The sequence below is a fragment of the Bufo gargarizans genome, chromosome 11, assembly GCF_014858855.1.
Source record: "Bufo gargarizans isolate SCDJY-AF-19 chromosome 11, ASM1485885v1, whole genome shotgun sequence".
NCBI lineage: Eukaryota > Metazoa > Chordata > Amphibia > Anura > Bufonidae > Bufo > Bufo gargarizans.
Genome location: NC_058090.1, coordinates 37501395 through 37522927, shown reverse-complemented (window position 1 = coordinate 37522927; position 21533 = coordinate 37501395). Strand labels below are relative to the sequence as shown.

At 45.7% G+C, this 21533-nt stretch overlaps 1 protein-coding gene across 1 annotated transcript in view; it reads left to right on the top strand.

Annotated features, from left to right (window-relative positions):
- The window catches only part of EXOC5 (exocyst complex component 5), a 40379-nt gene that overhangs the window by 3844 nt on the left and 15002 nt on the right, over window positions 1–21533 (top strand). Inside the window, exons 2-7 of the mRNA XM_044271578.1 lie at window positions 3373–3467; window positions 8589–8736; window positions 14084–14278; window positions 18134–18198; window positions 20222–20250; window positions 20337–20446. Of these exons, the coding sequence (XP_044127513.1) occupies window positions 3373–3467; window positions 8589–8736; window positions 14084–14278; window positions 18134–18198; window positions 20222–20250; window positions 20337–20446 (642 nt within the window). The remainder of the gene's footprint in view (window positions 1–3372; window positions 3468–8588; window positions 8737–14083; window positions 14279–18133; window positions 18199–20221; window positions 20251–20336; window positions 20447–21533) is intronic.

Sequence of the window (21533 nt, the reverse complement as noted above, 5' to 3'; positions counted from 1 at the left end):
GTAGCGGTGGGCGGGCTCCACGGACAGAGCGTCGCATTCTGTATTAACCCTACATGATGACCCCTTGTCGCCTAAAGCCTACGTGGTCGCTTGATGGCGAGCCGTCACCTTCTGACTCCTCCCCAGAAATGTGGAGAACGGCGGGCCCCAGCGCCTGCGGTCACTGGAGAGGTGGAGTGCCCATACAATGAGCGTGCCTGTGCCGGGGCCCGGTGATCTGTCAGATCCCGCTTGCTGCAGTGACATCGCACCTCAGGCATATCTGGTATGTAAAGTGTTAAATTTGCGAGATACGGGTTAAAGAGGATCTCCTATTTATTGGAAGGGTTCGTGGATATTAGGCCAATCACAAGCGTTCGCCTAATGTCAGACTGTGCAGGGACTGTAACACCTATATGAGCCTTCATTGCAAACTGCTAGTAATTCATTCATAGCTTCTAGAAGGAATAATAGAGGAACGGTACAACATAGAGCCATAGGAATAGATGCCCCAGAATTATTACATGGGGAATGCAGGCAGTTACTAAATCTGACAGGTCCCTTTTAAAGCAGAAATGGACGACCGACACTCACTTTACTTGCAGCACCGTATCGGTTTGTTTTTAGCGTCACAACTAACACATTTTGCCTCTAAAGGCATGTATGTATCAGGGCCGAAACGCGTCGCAGTTTTGATTCTATAAATAAACTGATACATACAGGCCAGTCTTTTCTGCTTCAATACCGGACGCCTTCCCTAGAGGCGAGCACCTCGTGGAAAAAGACCGGAGAGCCGACTGAGTATCTTCACAACGTGCTCCCCTTTAAAGAGCATCTGTCAGCAGTTTTGTACCTATGACACTGGCTGACCTGTTACATGTGCACTTGGCAGCTGAAGCCACCTGTGTTGGTCCCATGTTCATATGTGCCCGCATTGCTGAGAAAGATGATGTTTTAATATATGCAAATGAGCCTCTAGGAGCAACGGGGGCGTTACCATTACACCTAGAGGCTTTGCTCTCTCTGGAAGTACTGAGCCTTCTGCACTTTGACAGGACCAGACATTATGACAGTTACACTGCCTGGTCCTGTCAAAGTGGAGAGGGCGCGGCACTTGCAGAGAGAGCAGAGCCTCTAGGTGTAATGGTAACGCCCCCGTTGCTCCTAGAGGCTCCCCCAGGAATATTTATTGATGTACTTTCCTTAGGATAAGCCGTCAGTGTGTGATCACTGGGTTCGCTCAGTTAGAGCTGAGCCCTAGACAGGCGGATGTAACAGCGAGAGATGAAGTTTGGATTTGACCTAATGGAAAGTTGATTCATTTTATGCTTTGAACCAGTAAGAAAAATGTGGTGGTGACGCTGTGGGTCGGCTTTATTTTATATATGACCCATTATCACGCCGAGAAACCCGAACTGCCGCCTGCAAACGTCTCCTGACTGTCTTCTATGTGCACGTTGTGTGGAAGGACATTTCCTGCTCTTTCCTGGACAATAGAAGGAAATGGGTTGTGAGCGCATGTTTTGCATAGAAAATATAGGGAAAATGTTTAAAGGGGTTGGCCACCCTTTGTGCTTGTTTTTACCAAGCCCCTATCCTGGGCAGACCTGCAAAGGGGAGAAAATGTACTTGCTCCCTCGCTCAGGTCCTCCGCTGTTAGTATATGCTTTGACACTACTGCAGCCATTTGCTAGTGGCAGCGATAACCTGTTCCCCTTGCATCATGTTATTTTGTCAAGGGTAAATGGTCACTGCTGCAGCCAGAAACTGGCTGCAGCAGTGTCAAAGGGGATGTTGACAGTCGAGGGTAGGAAGCGAAGGAGCCGGAACCCAGCAGCAGGGAGCGGGTAAGTATGCTGGCCAGGAGGAGGGGGGGAGAGGAGGAGAGGGGGAGAGGGGGAGGAGAGGGGGTTGCAAAAATAAAAGCCAAATAAAACCCAAAAGGTGGCCAGAACATGAACCGCAAAACATATAGGTCATGTGCATGGAGCCTAAAGGGGTTGTCACATTACAACAACTTATCCCCTGTCCACAGGATAGGACATAAGTGTCTGATTGGCCCCCCACCAATCTCTAGACATGGAGCCTAAAGGGTTTGTCACATTACAACAACTTATCCCCTGTCCATAAGTGTCTGATTGGCAGTGGTCTACCTGCAGGGGGGGCCCCCCACCAATCTCTAGACATGGAACCTATGTACCCCCTTTTGAGTGGAGTGATGGATGTGCATGCGTGTCTGCCGCTCTATGCAGCTCTTCGGGACTGCCAGAGGTAGCCAAGTGCAAGCACCTCATTATATCCGGCAGCCCTGCGCAGAGGAGCGTCTGATGCTCTGTTCCAACAGGGGAACACGGACCCCTGTCCTATTGATTAATGGTGGCCCCAAACTATGATGGTGGGGGCCCCAGTAGTCGGACCCCTGCCAATCAGACACTTATCAAGGATAAGTTGTTGTAATGGGACAACCCTTTTAGGCCTCATGCACATGACCTATGTATTTTGTGGCCGCTTGCGTCCCGCACTTTCTCATCCTGAAAATTGGACAAGAATAGGACACGTTCTATCCTTTTTGCATGACGGTCATGCTTACGAACGGTTGCAGATAGCATATAAATGGGCAGCACGGTGGCTCAGTGGTTAGCACTGGTGCCTAGCAGCGCTGGGGTTCTAGGTTTGAATCGGACCAAGGGCAACATCTGCATGGAGTTTGTATGTTCTCCCCGTGTTTGCCTGGGTTTCCTCCGGGTTCTCCGGTTTCCTCCTACACTCCAAAAACATCCTGATAGGGACCTTAGATTGTGAGCCCCAATGGGGACAGTTGGATGCTAATGTCTGTAAAGCGCTGCGGAATATAGTAGCGCTATATAAGTGTGTAAAATAATAATATGGATGACATTTGTGTGCTGTCCGCATTTTTTTGTGGCTCCATAGAAGTAAATGGGTTTTCGTGCAAACCGCAAAAAATACAGCTTTTAAGCGGACCCAAAATGCGTGATGCCTTATGCTGAGACTATCTGCTATAGCTGTTGTAAGGATCAGGGGTTCTGCCGAGAACTTCAGAATCCCCAAAGCTATAAAAACACTCACCTATCACTCTGATTGCTGGGAGGACCACCGGTTACTAGAATGGGGTCCCTTTCCCCCCCGTTCCTCCTCACCGCTCAGTGAGAGACTTTGGATGAAGCTTCAGTGGTGTCGCATCATTCAGTGCTGGGCCTGACGTTTAGCTGTGTATACCATTCCCGGAGACTGGACCAGTGCGGAGAAATGGGGGGGGGGTTCAGAAGCCCTAGTAATCCCAGCGATCATCTGATTATCTCTGACTGCTGGTCACAGCTCTACCATCGTACAGAGTAGGAGTGACTGACCAGAACTGTGCGCTTCTGATTCTAGGAGCCGTTCGTTGCTGATGAATACATTGAGCGGCTGGCGTGGAGAACTCCAGGAGGAGGATCCAGAGGAGGAGCAGAAGCATTTGATCCCAAAAGGTAAGGGCATTGATTTGGTGACCTCTCCGCGATGTGGGGGTGTCTTAGGGTGCCTTCACATGTTGCAGACAATCTCTGCAACATCAAGACTTCCACCATGTTATCCTATGGTAAGGCTACTTTCACACTAGCGTTCGGGCGGATCCGTTCTGAACGGATCCGCTCATAATAATGCAGACGGAGGCTCCAAAACGGAGCCCCAAAAGTGGTGGAGGGTGCACTGCGCGTGCACAGCCACCCTCCATTCATTTCTATGGGGCACATAGAAGTGAATAGGATCAGTGGCCGAAAAACAAAAATGGATGGTAGGACAGCACCACTTACTTGAATAGTTCAAGGGGCTTTGCGGCGGTGCTCGTGACGGCAGGTCTCGGCCTCAGAGACCCCAAAATTACCAGTAAAGATTAGGAAAGTCACAGCACTCCAAAAGCTTGTTCAGTGTTCTTTATTTCACCAAAGGTTCAGCAGCAACGTTTCGACAACAGTCTTTATCAAGCTACATACATGTTTACAAGTGACTCATGTTATATAAGGGTACTAATTCATACCAATTACACAGTGGGTGTGCTTCAACAATAATCCCGCCCCCTCTCAGATAAAAACAATCTCAGAATTAATTCATCCTATCAAATAAAGTGCATGTTAATTATAAGGCTTAAGTTCATATGAGGTCTATTACTCTGTGCTGTGTCCATGGTGTGCGGCGTCTTCCGCATACAACTGCGGCTGCGCGAGTGTTCAGACGGGATTCTCATGTTTCACATCGTCAGCTGAATAGTCACATGATCAGTGACGCTACCATCAGTCACCTGACTGGTGACGTGTATAAGCGTCTGATCGCTGTCATGGTGACCACAGGTCCTACAGAGAAGATGAATCCTTTCATGTAGAACTTTTCTTTTAATATCATTTCTAGTACATATAACTAGCTAGAAAGACGCCGATCACCAAGGACACAACATCAGAGAAGTGACATCATTTAATGTCAATATAGGTCTGTTTGACAGCGACACAGGACTCAATCCCAGCAGGTTATTTGAGAAAACTCATTCATATCTATACTATGGTTCAATATCAAACCGGGCATATGTAAAGCGGAAATGTATAGCGCCACACATAAATATAGCCATATACAGGGGGGGGAAGAGGAGAAAAAGAGAGATCTTCCAAAAAGGCTGGGGGCTGTTCAAAAAATGCGGTCCTCCTGACACTCATTTATAAGGAAATGTGTTCAGAAGTGGCAGGAATGGCATATAGAGTGAGGTCCCGTGCCTTGCACGGTATGGAGTACTCAAACCCATACCTCCCATAGGCTGATACCATGGGGTGAAGTGGTATGATATACCCCAAACGTGTTAAAGAATACTATTGGGCCACAACCATCGCCCCCCTCTGTCAAAAGAGAGACCACCGATGTGTGCCCTTGCTCGGTCTGGGTCCCACCGTCAGGAGGAAGCCCCCTACCGCGCTTATCCCCATTGTCTCCTGTATAGAAATTTCTTTTTATGATATTACCAATAAGTGACACCCCATGCCACCAAACCTCAAGATAGCCCGCCCTACATCAATCAGCTCCCAAGCCAAATATTTTAGGACTTATCAACCACCCATCATGTATGTGGTATACATCCGCCACGTATATCCAGTCGATGGAATCAAACCTTGTAGCACAATTCGTGTGATGGTATAATAAGCCTGCTAGGCGACTCCCAGGTCACTGCTTCCAAAACACCTTGGTCCATCTCTCGATCATATCACGCCTGGATGCCTTATCTATTAGTGATAAACAAAAAAAGGGGTGAGATAAAAAGGATAAAATTTACAAATGATCTCGATATAATATCGGGTACTATTACTTAATACATATAAAAAAAAAAAATATTTTCAGATCCCATATGCCGACTCAGAAGAGGGAACCCACCTTGAACTCCCGATTGAGTCCCTTAGGCTCAATGGTGTCCAGTTCAAAGATCCATCTGAGTTCCAGCCGTTTTAATAGTCGTTCCCGATCACCACCTCTCCGTGGTGCGGGGACGCCATCAATGATCCTGAACCTCAATTGTGCAACGCTGTGCTTATGTCTGTAAAAATGTTCTGGGACCGGAAGTTCACTTTCCAAATTTCCAGAAGTATTCTCCATCTTAGAAAACAATTTCCGGATGGAGTACCTATGCTGGTTAATCCTCAATTTGCAGGCCTGTGTGGTCTCACCCACATAGATGAGACCACACGGGCACTGCAATGTATAGATCACAAATTCAGAGGAACATGTGTAGAAACCCCTTATGTCATACTTCTTTCCAGTGTATGGATGGAAAAAGGTCTGTCCCTTCAGTACATTGTTGCAATTGCAACAGTTGAGGCAGGGGTAGCATCCCTTTCTGGAGATGCGTGATGTATCAGGCCTCTGCAGAAAAGAATGCACCAACTGATCACCCAGATTTCTGGACCTCCTGTATGACATAAGTGGTGGTGTCTGAAACTCCACAATGCCTGGAAAGGATCGTGTCAGAATTTGCCAATTTCGTCTGAGCGAACCAGCTATTTGTTTGCTCAGAACCGAATGTGTAGACACAAAAGGTAACCTCTTATTATCGGTTTTCGTTTTTGTCTTGGTCAACAAATGAGTCCGTGTATGTTGCCTGACCTTGTCAAGATGCCTCTGGACCAACTTTTTGGGATATTGTCTGGCTATGAACTTAGAGCTCATTGCCTGCAATCCTTCATCCACTTTTTTATCATCTGAGATGATACGCCTTACTCTAAGGAGTTGGCTGTATGGGAGAGAGCTCAACATATTTTTTGGATGGGCACTATCATAACGTAACATGTTGTTTCGGTCCGTTGACTTGACAAAAATGTCTGTTTGGAGACCCCTCTCAGTCACATAGACTAGTGTGTCTAGAAATTGTACAGAGTGTGGCGAGTCCACTCTGGTAAACTTCAGTTGCGTATGGACACTATTGATGTAGTCATGAAACTCCCCTAACTCCATGTCCGTCCCTGACCATATGAGGAAGATGTCGTCTATATACCTCGTCCACCCGGACACACATTGGAACAGGGTGGATGGGTATATAAACGACTCCTCCACATATGTCATATAGATATTGGCATATGTCGGGGCCATATTAGACCCCATGGCGGTCCCACGATTTTGGATGTAGAACCTATCATCAAAACTGAAATAGTTACACGTCAGCAGGATCTCCAACAGTGAACTAACAAATTCACATAATTCCGCGGGATAGTCAGTGTGTCGCAAGGCCCACTGTACAGCCTCCAAACCCTTCTCATGTTCAATGCAAGTGTATAGACTGGTGACGTCAAAAGACACCAGTCTATCACCTGCACCGAATGTTAGCTGTTGGGCCCTGCTGAGGAATTCAGTCGTGTCCCTTACATATGACTTCGCTCCTGTAGCCGAAGTCCTCAACAATTTGTCGATGAACACAGCTGCAGGGGCAAAGACTGAACCTATACCCGCCACTATGGGACGTCCTGGCGGGTTGTGTAAGTCTTTGGTATCTTTGGTAAGATATAGAGGGTTGGCGTAACAGGATGTTTCTCTATCAAATAACTGTGGAGTTTTACATCAATGATGTTATTGGCATAAGCATTATCTACCAGTATTTTAATTTTTTTCATCACTCCGAATTTCGGATCATCATTGACCTGTCTATACACTTCTGTATCTTGCAGTTGTTTCTCTATTTCAATAGTATAATTAGTTGTATTCATTACTACAATTGCCCCTCCCTTTTCGGCTGCTTTGATCGTAAGCGCTTTGCGCCGACTAAGGGAGGTCAACGCGGTTTTTTCTTCCTTGGTCAGGTTAGATCTGGAGACATCATCATTTTGTTGTCTCAGTCTATTGACATCTGACCGGACCAAGGATATAAAAGTATCTATTGCTTTATGGTATATCGGCGTTTGAAAATCACTCTTAATATGTAGCCCCAGCTCAGTCAAAGTTAAAATACTGTGTTCAATATCGTCAGAGGCCTCAGGAGGTAATCCATCCCTAGGTCTCTGAGTCTGACCATTGAAAAAAACTCTCAACTTTATCCGCCTAAAGAAATGTAACAAATCGATCTCATTTTGAAACCAGTCAACCATAGATGTAGGGCAAAAAGACAGTCCCTTATTTAACACTCTCAGTTCCACATCTGTGAGATCATAAGAGGAGATATTTACCACCAATTGAGTCCCATTCATTGTGTCGACTTCTGTGCACCTCTCCTCCCCTGCTGTGATGCAGGAGTTTTGGTTCCCACTGGTGGTTTGGCTGACCGCGTTGAGCGAACATTCCTGGATATTCCTTCTGTATTGGCGATGTTTACATCCTCCCCTCCTTCTCCTCCTGTATCTCTTGGTAGTCCCAATCCTAAAAAATCAGTCCCATTGCCACATTCAGTAGATGAGTCCGTATCCGTAAGATTATTGTTGAAGCACACCCACTGTGTAATTGGTATGAATTAGTACCCTTATATAACATGAGTCACTTGTAAACATGTATGTAGCTTGATAAAGACTGTTGTCGAAACGTTGCTGCTGAACCTTTGGTGAATTAAAGAACACTGAACAAGCTTTTGGAGTGCTGTGACTTTCCTCATCTTTACTAGGATCAGTGGCCGGTCATGCGCAGTGCGCTTCCATTCAATCTCTGGGCTCTGTTTAGGAGATAGGTGCGGGTCCCGGCTATGGGAGAGCGCTTTTTTGTGGCCGGACCGGAGGCCACCACTTTGCCCGCTCAGTTCTTGAAATAGGTGTGGATCCTAGAGGTAGGACCTATCCGACAATGGGGTTATATCCTAGTGATATGCCCCATTGTCTCGTATAAGAATACCTTGTTAACATCAGCGCCGATAGTTTAATAATCCTTTATTACTAGCTGCATGCGTGTATGTTACCAGCTATTAAATCAAGCTGGCCAACCCCATTAAAGAGGTATTCCCATCTCATCGCTATATGCCATCGGTGTCAGATAGGTGCAGGCACTTCTCCTGTCTCCAGAATGGGGCCCCTGAAGTGAAGGCGAGCGCAGTGGTGGCATATCCTAGCCATATGCATCGATGTCTGAGATGGGAACGATCCTTGAAGCAGTTGTCTGTGTTGCAGGTTATTGGAGCAATTTGTCAACCATATTGAAGAGCTGAAGATTATGGATGAGAGGATCCAGAGAAAAGTGGAGAAATTAGAACATCAGTGCCAGAAAGAAGCAAAAGAGTTTGCTAGAAAAGTCCAAGAACTTCAGAAAAGCAACCAGGTGAGTGATGGGTGAAACGCAAGGTTCTCACTGAAGTCGCCCAAATGTTGTGCAGTGGAGGCGACTGAGAAGTGAAATTTTTAGAGTCTTCTTGCCACCAATGTCTAAAGTGAGCCATAGATGGCCTGGTGACTAAAGAACCCTGATTGTTGACAAGAAATTTCACCCCCCTCTATTTAAGGCCGAATGCACACGGACGTGAGCGGTCTGTGGTATCCCGGCCTGGCATCCTGCTGACAGCAGGAGCGCACGGTGTCATTGGTTGCTATGACGCCGTGCGCTTTATTCCGCCGCTGCACTACAGTAATACACTGGTATGATCTATACGAGTGTATTACTGTAGTGCAGCGGCGGCATGAAGCGCACGGCGTCATAGCAACCAATGACGCCGTGCGCTCCTGCTGTCAGCAGGATGCCAGGCCGGGATACCACGGACAGCTCACGGCCATGTGCATTCGGCCTAACAGTGTTATGAGACACTGAAATACTTACATGTACAGCAGCAGTTGGTGCCCACTCAGGAGCTGAGCTGGCGTCATAGACACTGGGTTTTTGCTGTTTTATACAGCAGACACCAGGAGCTAATATCTGTGATCGGCGATAACGCCGATCACAAACATTTTATCCCACAGATGCCGTAGTCAATTGTTACGACGGCATCTAAGAGGCTTTTACCGGTGAGGGATGCGCTTCCAGAGCCCGAACGGCTCCCCCGATGGGGGAAGCTGTCTTTTACTTGTGGTAGCCTTTAAGCTTTCTAAAGACTCTGAGGCTACCACAGCGATAGTTCCTGCAGCATGTCAATTCATACGTCGGATTTCACTCTTTCCAATGCAAAGAGTGAAATCCTGCAACTAATCGGCCGCATTTCAGCAAAAAAATCAGTTACAAAAAATGCTTTATTCCGCTGCTAATCAGTCACTTGTGAACCTACCCTCAAAGTCTGATCCATGAATTTCTGTGCTAAAAAGCCCAAACTGTTTATGTGGGTCAACTGAAAAGTGATCCCTTGTGTAAGAAATGTCCCTTCTGTGTGTTGACCTATGGATCGATACAAGCAGGAGCTGCAGATAGAGTACATATATCGGATATCTGTACCGTCTCTGACGTAGAGGCTAGTACAGACAAGAAACATGTTATAATCAGGCCACAGGAAAGGGGATAAGGACTACTTTCACACTAGCGTTTTTCTTTTCCGGCATAGAGTTCCGTCCTAGGGGCTCTATACCGGAAAATAACTGATCAGTTTTATCCTAATGCATTCTGAATGGAGATAAATCCGTTCAGGATGCATCAGGATGTCTTCAGTTCAGTCTTTTTGACTGATCAGGAAGGAGATGATACGGCAGCATGCCACGGTTTTATCTCCGGCCAAAAAAACTGAACACTTGCCTAAATTTTTTCCATAGGAATGTATTAGTGCCGGATCTGGCATTCAGAATGCCGGATCCTTCCTCGCAAACCGAAAAAAAATTGAATTTTTTTTTAAAACTGATCCGTTTGTCCGTATGACAAATGGACAGACGGATCCGTTCTTGCAATTTATTTCCTGATCCTGATCGCTCTTAAAATGCCATCAGTTGGCATACGTTTTGACGGATCCGGCAGGAAGTTCCGGTGACGGAACTGCCTGCCGGATTCCCCTGCCGCAAGTGTGAAAGTATCCTAACTGGTTGATTGCTGGGGTTCTGACTGCTGGGACCCCCACCGATCCCAAGAACGGGGCTTATGTTTCCTCGTTCTGATAGAGTGACAGGTCGAGAGTGCGCCCTGCTGCTCCATTTTACTCTCTATGGGCACGCAGGAGATAACGGAGTACAGCGATTGGCTACCTCCCACGCTCCCATAGAGAGTTAATGGACGTCAGGGCGCATAAATAAGGGATAACTTAGAAACTTGGCACAACCCCTTTGATAAAGAAGCCTACCAGCAACTCCTGCTCGTACCAGTCCACTTGACAGAATTTTCCGTCAGAATTGTGGCACATGCAGATATTGCATCTTAAAGACACACATACTGTATACGCTAATCTGGTCTAGGTGTACAAATAGCACGTAACGACTATGGCCCAGATTTACGGGTGCACTGAAAAGGCTAGAGATTGGCTGCTGCGATTACATGTTGTCAACATGTTTTAAACGCTGCAGCCAGGCAAACAGAGCCCTACTGGGAGAACCGGAGCGGGATCTGTCAGGTAAGTAATCATCTATTCTTTATTACATGTAAGTCTGCTAAGTTGTCCGGTTTCCTCTTGAACCAGACAACCCCTTTAAGCCATGCCCCTTTCCCTCAAAGCTGCATCCCTCCCTGTTAAACCCCGTCCCTTTTTCAAAAAATTGAAGAAACCCGAATTATGCCAATTTGCACCACTTTTTAGACTGATTCTGGATGTAGACACATTAGTAAATCTGGGTCCTAATTGTTATGTGCTATTTGCATAACTAGAGCAGGTGAGCGCATACAGTACCCGTGTCCCCCAGAACTACCAGACAGTACCCTATGAAGTGCCTTTGTGCTTCTTATTGTCAGACACAATCGTTATTGCCTCCATTGCATGTAGGGGCTCATAGCGGAGTATTAGCCATAATAAGGGCTCATTCACATGACCGTATGAACAAGTCCGCATCTTGCGGATCGGATGCGGACCCATTCATTTAAATCGGTCCACATCCGTGATTCTGTTCTGCGTGCCCTATTCTTGTCCACAATTACAGACAAGAATAGGCATTTTCCATGTGCGGCCCGCAAGTTGTGGAATGCACATGGCCGGTATCCATGTTTTGCGGATCCGCAAAACACTACAGTCGTGTGAATGTAATCTAAGGGTGAGTCATCAGCCTCATAGTCAGATCGGATACAAGTCTCTGAGTGATATCATACACTTCTCCAGTATTCTGTCAGCAGGTCACATTTTCCGTATAGATCAGTGGGTAGGACTAAGAAATATTGTCATCCGCCAATATGTTTGATGTGTCCTCCATGACTTACAGAAATCCAATTAAATAAGTGTCTGTTGTTGTCCAAGTCCTAATCAGGAAGGATTAACAGGGTTAGGCCATATCCATTTTACGGCCTGCAAACTGCGGAACTGCAAAATACGGATGCTGTCCGTGTGCATCCCGCACTTTCCCCATAATAGTAATTGCTGCTCTTTTTTGCAAAAAGGACAAGAATATGACGTGTTCTATAATTTTCAGAACGGCCATGTGAATGCGGACAGCGCACGGATGGCATTTTTCGAGCCCCCATAGAAATTAATGGGTCCATGTGCGATCTGCAAAAAATGCGGATCGGGAGTGGAGCAAAACTACAGTTGTGTGCATGTAGCCTAATCCAGGACTTTAATACGGATATAAATGCTGTGTTTCGGCTTGACAAAAACCATTGCCTACAGCATTTCTTTTGGTCCGTCCAACAGCCAGCAGACCGGGCAGGAATAGGGTTTGATAGGCCTGTGACATCACAGGGGATCGCTACCTGCGGATTGGCTGGATGGCACGACATTATGGGTGATCTCACGTTCCCGGGCTTCTTAATTTCACACATGCAGCCACCCTTTTTGGAAAACCTGATTCATTGCCACGAAGCACGAGGAAATTCCGCTTTGTTGGGAACCAAAGTTTTCCTTAACTTGCTTCGCTCAACACTAATTTTTGGCATGGGTTACTGACCTAAAATTTCAATGGGCAACACGCGTGTTAAATAGTGTTGAGCGAACTTGTTTTTTAAGTTCGGCATCTAAAGTTCGGGTTATCGAAGAATCCCGTTATGGATTCTAAATTCCATTATGGTCCGTGGTAACCCGAACCCGAGCTTTAGACGCCGAACTTAAAACACAAGTTCGCTCAACACTAATGTTAAACCATATAGAGCTTTTTTTTTTTTTCTTGCAGCTTTTAAAAACCGCACTTAGGGGGGAAAAAAAAACAAGTGACCTGTCCATTGATGTGGATTCTCCGTTCAGAATTCCTGTTGAAAAAGGGCAGGAATGAAAATACATGCCAAAACTGTGTTAAAAAAATGCGTGAAACAGAGAGTACTCCAAGTGAGCATTTTCTAAGGGTCCTTCTACGTGGGCAGATTCCTGCTTTGAATGAACCCTGATAATACAACAGGTTGCTTAACACTCGTGAAGAGACCTTCTACAGGGGTAGATGATAGCCTGAGCGAGCGCCCACATGATCACATGATTCATCAGATTGTTTGAGACCATTCATTTCCATGGCCGTGTACTACCAAAAAACTATATATATATATTTTTTAAAGAGGCTCTGTCACCCCTCCTGACATGTCTGTTTTAATAGCTTCATGCATTCCCCACGTAATAACAATTCTGTAGCATCTATTCCTATGGCTCTATGTTGTGCCATTTCTTTATTATTTTTATGAATGAATTGCTAGCAGTCTGCAGTAAGTGTAGAGAGGGGTGTTACCAGTTGGGGGTGTACCTGCGCAGACTCACTCTATCCAGTCAGTGCTGCCATTTTAAGACTGTGCAGGTACACCCCCAAACTGGTTACCACCCCTCTGTACCCTTACTGCAGACTGCTAGCAATTCATTCATAACTTCTAGTTGAAATAATAGAGGAATGGCACAACATACAGACATAGGAATAGATGTCCCAGAATTGTTATTACATGGGGAATGCATGAAGCTATTAAACCAGGCATGTGAGGAGGGGGGACAGCTCCTCTTTAAGTAGTCCTAAAAGATGCAATGAGCCAACAACCAGGAATAATGGGTTACATCGACTTAAGTAAAGACACCCTCCCCATCCCATTTAATGAGGGGGATGGCGATGGTGCTGTATATTACGGTATGCTAAGGTTGCTTTCAGAGGAAGGCAAAAAAGGTCACAGCCAGCAAAAGGGATGATTACAAGTATCAAGAGGTCTTCCCAATTTTTGAAAATCATTGACTATGTTCACATCTGCATCAGGTCCCGGTGACTGATCTGGCACTGGATCATAGTTTCCGTTTATGATGAAAATCCACCGTGCAGATGTGAACAGAGCCCATTCTGTCCATGTTATACTTCTTTGTTAGACTTCATGCACACAACAGTGTCCATTTGTGTCCCACAAACCACAGATCCTCAAAATACAGGTACAGGCCATATGTTTTTTCTACTAGAACTGGATATTAGAATAGGACATGTTCTATAATTATGAAATAGCCAACATGGATGTGGAGCCCTATAAACACATGGATCCACGTGCAATCCGCCCAGAAAAAAATGCGGGTCGGACGTGGACCAAAACTGTGGTCGCGTGCTTGAGGCCTAACACTGTTGCCGCAATATTTCTCCACTCCACAATACGCATTCTCCGCTCTTCTGTCCTTCAGATCGCTTTTCAGCATTTCCAAGAGCTGGACGAGCACATCAGCTACGTGGCAACGAAGGTGTGTCATCTTGGTGACCAGTTGGAGGGGGTGAACACGCCGCGGCAGCGAGCTGTGGAGGCCCAAAAACTGATGACCTATTTTAATGAGTTTCTGGATGGAAATCTGCAGTCTGATGTGTTTAACAACTCTGAAAAGGTAAGGACTGCCAGCAGGGCGTGAAGTGATTGCAAGCGACAAGCAGCGTTGCCCTAATTGCTTCGACTTGTGCTGGTCACACTTACAGCCGTTGAGAGACTGACTCGTTAAAGTTTAATTGTTCACAAGTGCGCGTTTACAACATTATCCCGCTGAGCGCTTCCAGATTTATTTATGCTTTAAAATGTTGTTAACTGGTCTTTTTTATGTTACATTTTCTGCCCAGCTGCTTGTATGTTTAATTCAACAAACACATAGACTTTTTTTTTTTTTACGTCTTTCTCGCTGGTCTACAGAAGTGCATTAAGAAGCAGAAGGCGAATGCGGGAACCGGCCATGTTTTATTCAATTTACTATTCTGGAAATAATGTAAAGGTCCCCCTCATACTCATAGGGTGTATTGGGTTACAGAACCTGGACCCATACGTTTCCTGTATGGACCATTACATGGCAGCGATCTAAATGTTTATCTGATCTAGATCTGCCAGGGTGGGAGCTGACCGCGGGTCTCAGATCTGACTAGTCACAGCCAAAGGTCGGAGACTGACTCAATTTTTGGGTTTTCACAAAGTGTGCTGCTTCAGTTTTTCTGGTGGCAATTTGCCTTAACTCTAGACTGTTATGAAGAGAGATCAGATGAATTACAATTAATTGCCAAGTCATTCTCTGCCACGTATAGCAGTAGTGATGAGTCAGAGGTTTTCTCGAAGACATTTTGCTTTCATCCGACTTGCTTTCTCAGTGGATTGTACAAGAAATCTCCGGCATTAAATACTGTAAAGAACAAGTGGGGGTGCTCCCCCGTGTAACACCTTCAACAATAAAATATCTGTCACCAGTACTTGAAGCTCCTTACCGGAGTAAGTTGTTCACCACGAGCCCAACACTGGATAGTGGCAGAAGCACTCCTTCACGGAGAGAGACCAGGCCGGAACCATCCATCAGGAGCCAGAACATAGGGAAACTTCAGGTACTGCACTAGTGTCTTGTAAAATTTATATTTATTGGTAAAAACTATTTAAAAAAAATAGCTATGTGTTTTGGTAGCAGTATGCCGCTGAAACTCGTAGCTATTTTATTTTATACTTTAATGGTTTTTACCAATAAATACTATTTACCAAGACACCAGTGCAGCTCCCGTTTCCCTATTTTTTACACTTACCTCTTCTGGCATTAAATATTGGTGACTTGTGCTTCAGTCATAGAGGTAAGATTGCATTTGCATGTCTGTATCTATTAAGTGTGATTAACTGCCTCAGGAGAGGTGTTAAAACAGCATTGTAAGTGGCAGACTATAGATGTCGCACCCCTCCACCTCTATTCAAGTTCAGTTTAACATAAGTAGCTTTCACACCTTTTGAACCAGTCTTCCTCTAAGATGCAAACCCCGCTGTTATCAAACGTCACTGACGTCAAGCATCATAGGCATATTCGTGCCATGAAAATGTATTAAACCCAATTTCCGACGCATTTTAGCCCTGCCACAAAATGACCAGTTTAGTGATCCTCTCTTTAGTTCAGGAGAAAGTATTAATGAGGAAAAGGCAGCCGCTATCACTCTATCATGCTGATTGAATTAGAAAAAGCAAACTGTTTGCTTTAAAGGGGGGTACTTGAAATCATTGTCTTCTTCTGTTAACCATGGTTACCTCCAAGGAAACACATGCAATGATCATTGCTTTGCATCAAAAGGGCTTCACAAGCAAAGACATTGCAACCTGTGAGATTGCACCTAAATCAACTATTTATCGGATCATCAAGAACTTCGAGGATAGAGGTTCAGTTGCTATGAAGACTTCTTCAGGGTGCCCAAGAAAGTCCAGCGAGTGCAAGGATGGTCTCCTAAAGAGAGTCCGGCTATGAGATTGGGTCACCACCAGTGCAGAGCTTGCTCAGGAATGGCAGCAGGCGGGTGTGAGTGCGTCTGCATGCACAGTGAGGCGAAGACTTTTGGGAGATGGCCTGGTGTCAAGAGGGGTCAGCAAAGAAGCCACTTCTCTCTAAGAAACCATCAAGGGTAGACTGACATTCTGCAGGAAGTACAGGGATTGGACTGCAGAGGACTGGGGTACAGATGTTTTCTGTGATGAAGCCCCTTTCAGACTGTTTGTGATATCTGGAAAAATGATTATCTGGAGAAGAAAGGTAAGCGCTACAATGAGTCCTGTGTCTTGCCAACAGTAAAGCATCCTGAGACTATTCACGTGTGGGGGTGCTTCTCATCCAGAGGAGTGGGCTCACTCACAAACTGCCGTGACTAAGGCTAGGTCTACACGACGACATTTGTCGCGCGACATTTTGTTGCACCAATGTCGCGCGACAATTTTTATAATGGCAGTCTATGGTGTCGCACTGCAACATGCGACATGCTGCAACTGCGACGCGACAGTCGCAGAAAATCCATTCAAGATGGATTTTTCTGCGACTGTCGCGTCGCAGTCGCATGTTGCAGTGCGACACCATAGACTGCCATTCTAAAAATTGTCGCGCGGCATTGGTGCAACAAAATGTCGCGCGACAACTGTTGCGCCCTATCTGTCGCGCGACAAATGTCGTCGTGTAGATCTAGCCTTAAGAACGGGATCAAAACATCCTCCAAGAGCAACTTCTCCCAAATGTCATGGAGCAATTTGGTGATAGACAATGCTTCTTCCAGCATGATGGAGCACCGTGTCACATAGCAAAAGTGGTAACTAAGTGGCTCAGTGAGCAAAACATTGGCATTTTGGTTCCATGGTCAGGAATCTCCCCAGGTCTCAATCCCATTGAGAACCTGTAGTCAATCCTCCAAAAGCTGGTGACAAACAATTGCACCGAAATTGTTATAAATTCCAAGCACTGATTAGGCAAGAATGGGTTCTCATCAGTCAGGTTTTGGCCCAGAAGCTGACATCCAGCGTGCCAGGGCGAAAAGAAGGTTCAACACTGGAAATACTAAGTATTTATAGAAACTTGATGGATTTGTCTGTAAAAGTAAAAAAAAACAAAAAAAAAACTTATCCTTATAATTGTACAGAAACATCTGACAAAAAGATCCAAAAACACTAAAGCAGCAAACTGTGTGGAAAACAAAATTTGTGTCAGTCTCAAAACCACCATGGTAGAGGGAGGTCTCTATGAAGTCCATAAGCTCTTTAAGGCATACGGACATGGATTGTTTTTATGAAATAGCCTTTATAAAGGGGTTGTCCAATGAGGACAACTGGTCCCCTGTACACAGAATAGGAGTTAAGTGTGTAATCCCCGGTGTCCGATTGCTGGGGCCTCAGTTAATTACTCAAATGGGGGGCCATGATCCTCATATGAATGACACGCATGAGCACTCTGGTACCTTTGGCTGTTCCATAGAGCTGAATGGAGCGGCGGACACACACATGTATGGCCACCACTCCATTCAGATAGGGGGCGGGGGGACAGGCCTCCGTTCTCAAGATGTGCAGAGGCCACAGCGTCCAGACCCCTGCAGTTCAGATACTTGATCACCTTTGTGGATAGGCGATAATTTGTCTTCATGGGACTCGCTGCAAAGGGGAGTCCTATCTGGGTCTTTTTCCTTTGTTCACACATTGCACTGTAGGGTGGGGAAGGTTAACAATACATAGTCAGTGCTGATATATTCATGAGAGAGTGACTGGCCTGTCCTGGTCCTCTAGCTCTTTCATGGCTCTGGCACAGATGTAACGGTATGGACCTCAGTACTAAAGTAGAACAGAGAGCACCAAATGGTCTGACCCAATGCTCTGGATAGGTAGAAGAAGTAGTATATAAAGATTTGCTTGGACGAGAACCACATTTATTGTTTGCAGTTTTCATTGTGATTTTGGGGAAATCATCTCCGTCTGTGTATTTTTACAGATAAAGGAAGCTGCTGATATCATTCAGAAGTTGCATTTAATTGCTCAAGAACTACCATTTGATAGGTAAGTCTTTTGTGGTACGCATGCAGTGGTGCAAGTTCACACTTTGTTTTAGTTATGTCAAAGTCTTATGGGCCATCCTTACTCTTAACATTTTATATATAAAAAAAAAACGTCTTTCTCTACCATCGGACTCCTTTTCGCTAATCCCGCTCTCCGTCGCTGATCACTCACTCTAAGTTCATGATTAATGTCTGTCTTCAATGAAGACAGGCTAGCAGCTGACTGAGAGAGTCAGGTTAGAGTGGCTGCCCATGGAAATCTATGGACAGTGAAGGAGAAGGGAGCTGTTGGAGGGAGATAGAGGCGGAGATACACACAGAGACACTGCTGCTGTTGCAACTCACTCCAGTGCTGGATTCACGGCTGCACTGCTATAGAATGTCTTTCATGCTGTTGCTGCTGCTTTTGAGGGTGTGCTGCAGAGAAATAAGGGAGCCAGATCTCCTCGACTCTGTCTGTTCGGTTTATGGGGGACACTTTAGCAGCTAATCCTCACATTTTAGTCCATATTGGCCATTAACAGTCATTCAAACTGCCCGTACATGTTCAGTGACACCTGGAGAAGGATGAACGATCTCTCACTGTGGAACAGTCTTTCACCGAATGATGATTCGTGAGCAACCGCACCATACCCAGTCAAAAATTGTGACTATCAAAAACATTTTTAAACAATTGTTCGCATCTATCTCCAATAGGGAACGGAGGTCCATTTGTGTGACTTCTGGGAGTCCCTCCAGTGATCGGACACTTACTTCCTAGCCCCATACCTGGCAGAGGATCTACTGAAGTTACGAAGAGGCGCCGACCTCTCCATAACTTTGTTGCATCCAGCGCCAGTTCTAAATGTAAGACGGCTTCCAAGCTGGCTTACATTTAGACCATTTTCTACGCCTATAACAGGCGCAGAAAATGGTGAATGAGATGGGTCTGCCAGCCCGTCCTCTTTCCCGCCACGCCCACAATTTTAGACCTGGCGTGAGCGGGGCGAATTCGCAGATAGCGGTGCAACTTACCATTGCACCGCCATCTGCGCCTGAGAGACGCCTAATTTAGGCATATTTTAGCTTAGTAATTGACCCCCTAAATGCACTTAGTTAGCCCCTGTTACCGCATATCTCCTCCTCTGGGCATGGCCACTGTAAGGAAGCAGCAATATGAAAGTCACTTTTCTAAAATGGCGAGAAAAGGGGTGAGGCTTAGCAGGAAGATGACGGCCATTACGTCCCACCAGATTTACTATTACTTATCCCAGAAAGTGGCTCAAGGCCTGGCGTAGATTTGTGTTTCTGGAGCTCGGAGGGCCAGAGATGCTCCTAATTTGTTAAGAGGCGTCTTCGTATTTTTCAGTTAGGCGCATCTTAGGCTACTTTCACACTTGCGTTCAGAACGGATCCGTCTGCATTATATTGTTAAAAAAAATTCAAAGTGTGAAAGTAGCCGCAGACGGATCCGTCCAGACTTTACATTGAAAGTCAATGGGGGACGGATCCGTTTGAAAATTGAGCCATAGTGTGTCAACTTCAAACGGATCTGTCTCCTTTGACTTCCATTGTAAGTCTGGACGGATCCGTTTGCCTCCGCACGGCCAGGCGGACACCCGAACGCTGCTGAGCGGAGGCCAAACGCCGCCAGACTGATGCAGTCTGAGCGGATCCGCATCCACTCAGAATGCATTAGGGCCGTACGGATCTGTTCGGCGCCGCTTGTGAGAGCCTTTAAACGGAACTCACAAGCGGAGCCCCGAATGCAAATGTGAAAGTAGCCTTACTCCAGTGCACCAAGACTGGAGCATGGGAATACCAATCTAGTTAAATGTCCCCCATTGTGTTCTCAATTACGTTGTTGCACAACTCTCATTGGTTTGCAGAGAGCGACCTCGCATGGCGGACTGCTGTCTTGTAGTAAGGAATTTTAACCTGGAATATGGAACAGTAAAGACCAGCTTGAGCTCGCTGTGCAGATTATTAACTATTTTGAAGAACATATCAAATTTTTTTTTTTCTTATTATTTTTTCTTTTTCAGGTTTGCTGAAGTGAAGTCTAAGATTGCCAGTAAGTACCTGTTCTAGAAGTCAGTGGTTTCACATGATCACTTCTAGATTGTGCTGTGCATGAACTGACTGTGGTTTATGTTACAGGTAAATACCATGATCTAGAACACCAGTTAATTCAGGAGTTTACAAGTGCGCAGCGACGAGGAGAGATATCTCGGATGAGGGAAGTGGCCGCAGTATTGCTTCATTTCAAGGTACATGAGGCAGAGCAATCCATCAGTTATCGGTGTGCAAAAAAATGTACTGAATGTATTTGTATTTTTACAGATTTTGGCAAATATATTGACTTAGTTATTTACATAGTTCCAACATACTGCATAGCGCTGTACAGAGATTGACGTCACTCACATCAGTCCCTGTCTCCAGTGAGACTCAGTCTTAATTCCAGGACTGTAAGGCTTAATTTAGAGGAGTATTTTCTGTCCATGCGCTATCTGGACTGCACCGACAGACCCGTTAAAGCAGGGGTGCGCAGCCTGTGGCCTGCAATGCTATTCTTTGATGCCCCTAACTGACCCCTCTCATTTCAGTACTCCAGATAGGAAGAGATGGCTATGCGGGTGAAACTACAACCTTCAGCATGCTCCCTTCACTTCTGTGCATGCTGGGAGTTGTGGTTTCAATACAGCTGGAGTTCTGGATGTTGGTGACCCCAGTTATAGGTGATATGAAACGCGTGGCTGTTTCTGCAACTCTTATAAGTCCCAATGGAGATGGCATTGCTTATACTTGGCCACCTCGACTAATTTTCTTTCCGGAGTGTCCAATGGGACCCGCGTTCTCTGGGTAAATTACATTTCCAGAAATGGAACCTCACGTATCAGATATTTATGGCATATACTGTCAATATGTCTCAGATGGGAATACTCCTTTAGGTTTAACAGTCTAACGATGTAGACCTCTGGCCAAAAAAGGATGTGTACCACTGCAATAATGTAAATGGTGCTGTTCACACCACTGGTCTGCAGAGACGGTCGCCGCCTTCACCGTTCTTGTACATTTTTTTATTTTATTTTTGGGTCCAATACTCATACAGAAGTCCGGGTTTTGTGTTCAGTAGTAATGCACAGTGGGTACCATGTCAATCTACCTGTATGTTTTTGGAGCGTGGGCAGAAACCCCCACAAATAGAGAGAACATAGGAATTTGCAGATGTCTTTGGTCGAACTTGAACCCAGGACCACTGTGCGGTAAAGCAGCCTGGGCAGCAATCTGCTACACTTATTTAAAGGGGTATTCTGGTTGATACAAGTTATCCCTATCCACAGGGTAGGAAATAAC